The sequence below is a fragment of the Puma concolor genome, chromosome A3 (assembly GCF_028749965.1).
Source record: "Puma concolor isolate L17-30 chromosome A3, mPumCon1.1.hap2, whole genome shotgun sequence".
Lineage (NCBI taxonomy): Eukaryota > Metazoa > Chordata > Mammalia > Carnivora > Felidae > Puma > Puma concolor.
In genome coordinates, this window is record NC_141669.1 from 130,100,355 (window position 1) to 130,108,275 (window position 7,921).

At 60.9% G+C, this 7,921-nt stretch overlaps 1 protein-coding gene across 3 annotated transcripts in view; it reads right to left on the minus strand.

The window, feature by feature from the left end:
- The window catches only part of RIPOR3 (RIPOR family member 3), a 77,125-nt gene that overhangs the window by 11,828 nt on the left and 57,376 nt on the right, over positions 1–7,921 (minus strand). For all 3 annotated transcript variants that reach the window (XM_086702477.1, XM_086702479.1, XM_086702478.1), the window contains 10 exons: positions 7,518–7,596; positions 5,920–5,943; positions 5,598–5,651; positions 4,827–4,976; positions 4,584–4,647; positions 4,187–4,230; positions 3,872–3,997; positions 3,649–3,794; positions 2,032–2,161; positions 126–698 (listed from right to left, as the gene is read on the minus strand). In XM_086702477.1, the coding sequence (XP_086558603.1) occupies positions 126–698; positions 2,032–2,161; positions 3,649–3,794; positions 3,872–3,997; positions 4,187–4,230; positions 4,584–4,647; positions 4,827–4,976; positions 5,598–5,651; positions 5,920–5,943; positions 7,518–7,596 (1,390 nt within the window). The remainder of the gene's footprint in view (positions 1–125; positions 699–2,031; positions 2,162–3,648; positions 3,795–3,871; positions 3,998–4,186; positions 4,231–4,583; positions 4,648–4,826; positions 4,977–5,597; positions 5,652–5,919; positions 5,944–7,517; positions 7,597–7,921) is intronic.

Sequence of the window (7,921 nt, forward strand, 5' to 3'; positions counted from 1 at the left end):
TTGCCCAGCTGGGTCACAGGGGAACGAGGCCAGGATGCCGGCCCAGGCTGGCTGCCCCCAGAGTCTGCTCCCGGTCGTCAGGCGCTAGTAAAGCGGGGCTGCTGGCCCTCCAGGAAGAAACCCACCTTCAGCCGGTCCCTGCAGCCGAGAACCTGGTACTCCAGCTCCCGGAGCTGGGGCTGGGCAGTATCCATGGACCTCAGTAAATCCAGAACCTCTTGCAGCGGCCTCTCGAGGGTCACCCCAGGCCCATCCGCTCCGTCCGCGGCTTCTCCTTCGTCATCGTCTTTCTGGCTACCCGGGACTGTATGGTTGTGGAATGGGGAGCCCCGTGGCAGGCTGGGGGCCTCTATTCCCAAATTCCTCCAGCCAGGCTGCTCCACAAACGAGCCTCCCGCCAGGTGGGCCATCTCCGGCAGGAGGCCCAGGGATCGGGGGTCCTCCTGGGCCTCCTCTTCGATGGAGGTGTTGGGGCCAATGGCCACGGGCAGGAGCCCCACGTCTGAGGTGGATGCTGATGTGCTGGTCTCAGTGTCTCGGGGGTCCTCAGAGCTGAAAGAGTCCATCTCGGGCAGCTCCTGACTCCGGCTCCGCAGGCCGGACCCCCGAAGGTCGCTGTCGGACAGGTAGCCGAGGATGGGAGGGGCCTTTGGCCCACCCAGCAGCAAAGCCTGCTGCGCTGGCCGCTGCAGGACAGACTGGGGAGGGGGACACAGGACCAGCCTGACTGCCACACCAGGGACTTCCTGCCACCCCAGCGGGGCTTCCCTCCATAAAGACTTGCCCTGCACACACACACATTGTCAACGTGACTGGGGTCCACCAAGGTGATCGGCGAACTGGAGGTGTTGACGGGCCCCTGCAGCCCCATCCCCCCTCTAACCCCCTCCTTTCCAGGCCCTGAGGCCACTTTGCTGCTCGTCACATCCTCCAGGCTCTACACCTTCCTGTCCCAAGGCCTTTTAGAATGACTGTGCTCTCTTTCTGGAGCATTCTTCCCATATGTCTTTGTGGTCATGCTCTTGGCCCCTCAGGTCCTTACTCAAATGGCACCTTTTCTGGGGACCTAGCCCTGGACGCCCTGTTTTAAATAGCAACTCCCACTTTGCCCCAGAAGTCCCCTCTCCCTCCATGGTCTGTGTTCCCGTGGTCCTTAGGCCCTTGATCAGCCGGCGCTCCCTGAGGACACTGTCCCCACCTGGCCTAGAACAGAGCCTGGCACAAAGTTGTGAATGAGCGAACAGCTGACACCAAGCTCGTCCCGCTCTGCGGCGCCCCCTCCCTTCCCCTTACCAGACAGACCAATAATAATGTCTGATGTTCCAAAGCACCATCTGTTTTTATCAGGTGTTCTTTGAAAGCCTTCTCGTTCATTAACTCACTTAATCCTTGCAAAACCTCACCAGAGTGGTGCCGTTATTTTCAGTTCTCTGATAGAGAAACTGAAGGCCAGAGAGGTTGGGTGACTTGCCCAAGGTCACACAGCAGGTGAGAGGCATAAATAGCATTTGAACCCAGCCGTTCCGGCTGCAGAAGCCAGACTCTGGACCACATATGATTTCTTTGACTGTAATATGCTGGGCACACCATGGCCAGAATACGGAAGAGGTTGACAACAGTAGCTGGTGCTAAGGAAGGGGCCCAGATCCCCGGAGGTCACAGGAAAGAGATGTTTTACTAGACACTATGTCAAGGTATTACCTACTGGAAACATACATTAAATTTAATTTTGAAACAAATAAACTATGGCTGGGGTGGTAGCACCATACAGAGAACCCCATTCCAGGCTTCCAGGAGAACCAGCCAGGCCTTGAACCAAGTCCAGAGGCCCCCAGAATGGAGGACTGACAGGAAGGAAAACAGGACAGAACACCACCAAGGATGATCCCCAAACCAGGGAGCACGAGTCCAAAGGGGAACCGGAAGTGCCAGGCTGCCGATCCCAGCCCCACGTGCCGGCCCCAGGGGAGTCACGCCCACCCACGATCCTGGGGTGCCCACAGCATTCCTGCCCTGGTGAGGCTCACTCACCAGGTAGTACCTCTCTCGGAAGCTGGGCGTGCTTGGGGGTGTCCAGTTGTACAAGGAGCCCTTTCTGCTGCCCATGGAGAACTTGCCCGTAGGGCTGGGCGACACCAGGAAGCTCTCGGTGTCAAACGGGCTGGAGGAGAGAACAGAAGGCCGGGGTGTCGTCAGTGCCTGGGAGAACGCGGCAGCACAGAGAAGACCTAGGGGGACTTCAGAGGAAATGGAGGTTCGGGAGGGGCCTGGCCTTGCCTGGGGTCACAGTCACAGCACCTAGAGATTCTAGGTGCACATTCTCAACCCCCTTCGGAACATCTCACCACCCTGAGGGCCCTTAGCCACATGGCAAGGGGCAGTGACTGGCCACCAGACATGTGAATGACACCCCCTTCAGAGGGCCCCTCAAGAAGCTGAGCGGAGGCACAGTGGACACTCCGTTCTGCCATTTTCTGGATAAACAACGTCACCATCCCTCTCATCCCGATCTGTAACAGGGGTGCCATTATTTACGGAAGGACCTCTGTCGGTCGTGGTCACACGTAAGGCTGAGAAGCCAAGATGAGTGTGTGAAATACAGGGGAGCTGGGGCTCCAGCCTGGCCCTCACCCAGCCTGCCCTGGGAGCCAGTAGGTCTGGGTAACCTCCCTGCCGCACGGACACCGGCTCGCTCTCCTTTGCACAAAGGCCTGGCTCCTGCTCTGTGGGTTCTAGACGCTTCAGGCCAGCAGGACGCCTGTGTCCTTGGATTGGCCCAGCCTCGCATCGGATGGTGCTGGGCCGCCCGCGACCCTATAGACTTGAAGGCCTTCCCTGGAAAGAATAGTGTGCAGCCCCCACTGGACGGATGAGGACACTGAGGCTGGGGGTTCACCCGGCTCACTGGGAAGAAAGCGGCCTCTAGTGGCCCCAGGCCGGATGGAGAGACTGGGCAGAGCAAGCTCCAGAACAGAAGAAGCGTGCCCCAGCCCCTTAGCTCCTGCTGCACCTGCCTCAGGGAATAAAGAGAATTCTCTCGAAACGCGAGGTTTCATTTGGGGCAAAAGAGCCCTACTGACAGAAAAACAGAGCCTTTGGAGACCAGCAGCATTCACTGAACGGCCCAAGAAGGTGACGAGTCGGCCACCCCAGATGGGCACTGCCCCTTGCCACCTGCGATGCCCGATGGAGAGCCCCCGACCCGGGAAGGACGTGTTTTCGTGAGCGTCCCCATCCGTGGGGTCTGGGGTCCACGGGGGCCTGGTGGACATCAGGGGCCAGCGGGGAATGAGGTGGTGGGAGCAGTGAGGAGAGCCCTCCTGGGGAGGGGCAAGGCTCCTCCCTGGAACCCAGCCCAGGAGGTCACCGGAAAGGGTCCTGGCCAGCATAGGCGGTTCGTTGAAGGAAGGGAATTAAGACTCAGAGGGGCGGGGGCAGGGAGGGTGGGCAGAGGCTCCAGCCTGGCCGTGGGGCCCAGTGAGGGCAGGAATGCCCACAAGTGGATGCTAGGGTGTGGTCAGGCCACCAGAGGAGCCGGCGAGGCCCTCTTCCTTCTGCTCTGGGTGGGAGTCCCCTCTAGGTGGGAGTTTGGGGCCAGCCTCGGGGAGGGACATCGGGGCCTGGGGAGGAGGCCGGCCCCCTACTCACTTCCACAGCACCTCCAGCTGTAGCTTGATGGTGCCCAGCTCTGTGATGTCCACCACGATCACCTGCGGCCTGGTCGTGAAGAAGTCCGTGATGTCGCAGGTCACTGTGCCCACGGCCAGTGAACTCAGGCCCCTCAGCTCTGTCACCTGAGGGGGTGGGAGTTGTGGATGACGCCTGAGCCCAGCCTCCAGGCACCCTATCCCCGCCCCTGTGCCTCACCCACCTTGATCTCGAAGTTCTCGTGCAGCGTGGGGATGAAAACCTTCTCCTCCTCCTCCCAGGTCTGGCTGTCGTCAGACTCGATCCGGCCCTTCAGCTTCCAGCGCTGGCGGCCCAGGCGCATGAGCACCTGTGGGCCGGAGAAGGGGTGGGTCAGCAGCCCCAGGGAGCCCCTCCCCTGCGCCACCGGCCTGGAGGCCCTCCCTGCTAGCTGGGAGGGGATGGGGACAAAGCCCAGCTGGGACCCTGGTTCTCAGCAGCTCCCGCCCCCCAAAGGCCTTATGGGAAGCCCTGAGGACTGACGCCCGGGTGGCCATACCTCGTACTGGTCTCCGGGACAGAGGCGTGCATAGCCCACGAAGCCTAGAACAGAGACAAGCTAATCTCCTCTCCGCCCTGCTCTGCCCCTGCCCCTGCCCCACGGACCACAGGTCCTCCCTGGGGGATCCCCTGCCCACGTGTGGGTATCACCTTCAGGGAGGGATAAATCGTCATGACGGACGGCGGACAGGCCCGGGCCCTCATGTCCACCTCAGGGGATGGGACTTGGCTGAGGTCACAAGTCACGTGAGTGGAAACCCAAAGTTTTCCTGGACCCCTGGGACCCTGACCAAACCCCCAACCTCAGCAGAAGTCCCAGGACCCCCAAGACGGCCTGACGCCCCCCCCCCCCCCCACCAAACTGGCTTCTGCCCACCGACTCTCGTCTCTGTTACCTTTCATCCTGATGTGGAACTCTCCCAGGTGAACCTCCAGGGCCCCCTCGATAAGCCACATGTCCTGCAAAGCCCCACACAAGGCGGCTCACCGCCGGCCCCTGGGCCCGGTGAGGTGGGGGAAGGGGGGCCCACGGATCCTGCCAGCCGGAGGCCCCGGGGAGCAGATAGCAATGGTCCTCGGGGTCCAGCCCCCCCCAACACACACACACGTAGCCCTCTGCACCCCTCACTGCCCCCCACCTCGGTGCACTCCTGCAGGCTGCGGCCCAGCTCCTGCAGGCTCTCCCGGGAAGCGCGGCTGGGCGGGCACCTGGAGAAGGCCCTCTGCATGTTGGAGGCCCCGTCGCGCAGGCGGCACTGGATGCAGTAGCCCTCGTAGAGTTCGTCCACCTGCGGGGGGCGCGCAGGCTGGTGGGCACGGGGGCCCCAGGCCTGCCTGCCACTCTCACCTTTGGGAGAGGCCATGCTGCCCTGGGTCCCTTGCCCCGGAGAGTGTGAGCCCCCGGGGACAGGGGTCACATCGCTCATCCACTCCTGTGCCCAGCGCCCGGTGGACGCCTGCACACGAACCGGCTGGGCGAAGGCATCGCTTCCCCTCTCCCTGCCCCACTTTTGGGCTGCAAAACAGGGGAGGTGGGTTTGTGATATCCTGCCCAGCCAGGGGGCCACCAGTGAGAACATGGAAGAGTTGGTGGGTAAAAGCTTGAAGGGCTTGCTGTGTGACCTTGGGCCTGTCTCTGTCCCTCTCTGGGCCTGTACTCTCCCATCTCTGCAGTGGGGTGGTTGGACTCAGCCTCTCACCCTGTGAGCTGGAGCATGAATGCGGTCTTTTAAACCCCACAATCCTGGGGAGCCCAGCCACCCCCTGACCCACCCCTCCCCCCCTGCCCTGCCTCAGGGCCCAACTCTTGCATTTCCTGGGCCTCCTCGCCCCCCACCCCACCCCCGCCCGGCAAACCCCAGCCCGGTAAACCCCAGCCCTGCCCTGTGACATCCAGGAGGCAGGCTGACCTTGCTGATGTGAAACTCCATCTTCCGGATGTGCCTTTCCACAGAGCGCGTTTGCTTCTCCCAGAAAAAGAGAAGGTACTTTGAAAGTAGCCTGGGCCATCCCCTCCCCGGCCCCCACCCCCTGCCCCTTCCTCGGGTCCTAACACAGAACTGGGCTCCCAGCCAGGCCAGCCCCTCAGCATCCTCATGGCTGAGCCCGTTTCCCCATTTTACAACTGGGGAGGAAACCTCCTGTAGGATGGCCTGAGGGACGAAACGCGGGCAATGACATCAGTCCCCCATGAGCCCACCTTGCTTACCGCAGACAGAAAGTCTCACCCACCTTGTCCAGGTCGTAATAGAAAGCCTGTGGGGAGGAGAGTGGGGAGAGACAGGTGTCAGAGCTCTGGGTGCTCCTCCACGACCCACGTGGCTACATCCCAGGGGCACCTGAGCTCGGAGGTAGGCAAACCAGCAGCCACTCCCTCCTCTGGGCCCTGCAGTCAGCGGCCCGGTCCCAGGCCATTCCAGGCCGAGGGGGAAGAGTGGAAAACGCATGCGCTTTGGGTGAGGCAGTTCTGGGCCTGGCTCGGTTTCCCAGCCGTGTGTCCCAGGCCAGTTACTCAACGTCTCTGAGCCTCTACCTCCTCATGGAAAATGGAGTGGCCATAGAACACAGCACCTGCCCCGCAGGGTTGCTGTGAAGGGCAAAGGATGAGGTAAGCCCTCAACAAAATGGGGGTCACTGTGATTTGATCGTTTAAGGGGTGATTTCAGCCATGGCCAGAAGAACCGAATGACGTGGGGGTGGAGGAGGCAGCCAGCGTCCCCCCCACCCCACCCCCGGGGGGGTTCAGGCTTTGGGAAATGCAAATCCAGACTGGTCCAGCCACGCCAGGGGCCAGGGGCCAGCCAGGCAAATCTCAGTGTAAAGGGCCAGACAATAAAACTTTGGCTTTGGGGGCCGCATGGTCTGAACTCAGCCACAGACCACATGTCAGCGATGGGTGTGGCCCGTGCTGATAAACTTTATTTCCAAACAGGCCCTAGCTCGCCCGAGTAGCTAAAATCACTCTATTTGAGCCTGGAGGCGTTTCCACAAGGTTGGAGCTTCATTGGGGAGAAGAAGCAAGACGTGGGGGAGCGGGGAGAATTGTGACTTCATTCTTCTAACGCTGACCCGAACCTTCCATACGCTTCCGCATGGATGTTTACATTGACGATGGGACCAGGGAGGAAACCGTGGAAGGTGAACTGCCAGATTGTCCTCGGGGTTGAACAGTGTGGGACACAGAAGACTGAGGGGAGAGCGGCATGAAGCTGGAAGGAGGGAGGGATCAAACCCTCCAGAAGTGTGTCCTTTCCCACGAATGCATTTATGAGAAACGATACATGTGCGGTTATGAGAGGAAAACTCCGTGTTAGAAATAAAGAAATGGGGAAGTTCCCGAGCCTTTGGAAAGAAAAGTGTGCAGGAAAAGCCAAGAAGCAGCAGCGCCCAGGGAGGCAAGACCCCACGTCCGTCAGCCCGCTGCGCGGCCCCAGGGCGGCCACGCCTTCCCTTGCCTCAGTGTGCCCATCTGTGAAATGGGAGTAGCGAAAACGGATGAGCCTTTTTACGGCTGCCCACCTTACAGTTACTTCTAGAGCCAGAGAGTGGAGGTGGGCCCTGCCCGAGACTGTGGACTCCTGAATCGTGAGGCATGGGGCAGGGGAAGGGGGGAGGAGGGAGGGCAGAAGCTTCCCAACAGTCCGTGAGGTTAAATTCCTCAAGGTCCAAGTGAAGTGAGTTCATCACAAGACAAAGATGGTCCATTCCTCAGGCCTGAGCGCCGGGACTGAGATTTACACCCGTGATGCGGGCAGGGGCGGGTGAGGGGGACTCTGTCTTTGTACCCCAGGGAGGCTGCTCGGGCGGGAAGGGGCAGGGAGAGGTCTCACCAGCCTGGAATTCCTGCGGGTGTCCTTGTGGCGCCCTGACAGGTAATCCAGCTCGGCCTGCTGGGTGCACAGATACTCCCTGCGAGGAGAACGAGGAAGAGGAGTTTGCAAAGTAGCAAAAGAAGAAGAAGAAAAGACACGGCCGGGTGCCCAGGGTTCCGGAGTGGAGGCGGCCCCAGCTGCAGGCTCGGAGAATAGCGGTGGTTCTGGGCCGGCTCAGCGGTCAGAGAGGCGGCGCCATCTCGCCCACCGGAAGCCGGGCCCCAGCTCGTTCAACCTGCAGACCCCACACGCTGGGGGCTGTGTGCCCAGCGCTGTGCAGAATGAGGAACCTCTCCATTAACAGGTGCTATTGTTATCATGCCCATTTTAGAGATGGGCAAACTGACCCTGAAAATTGGCAA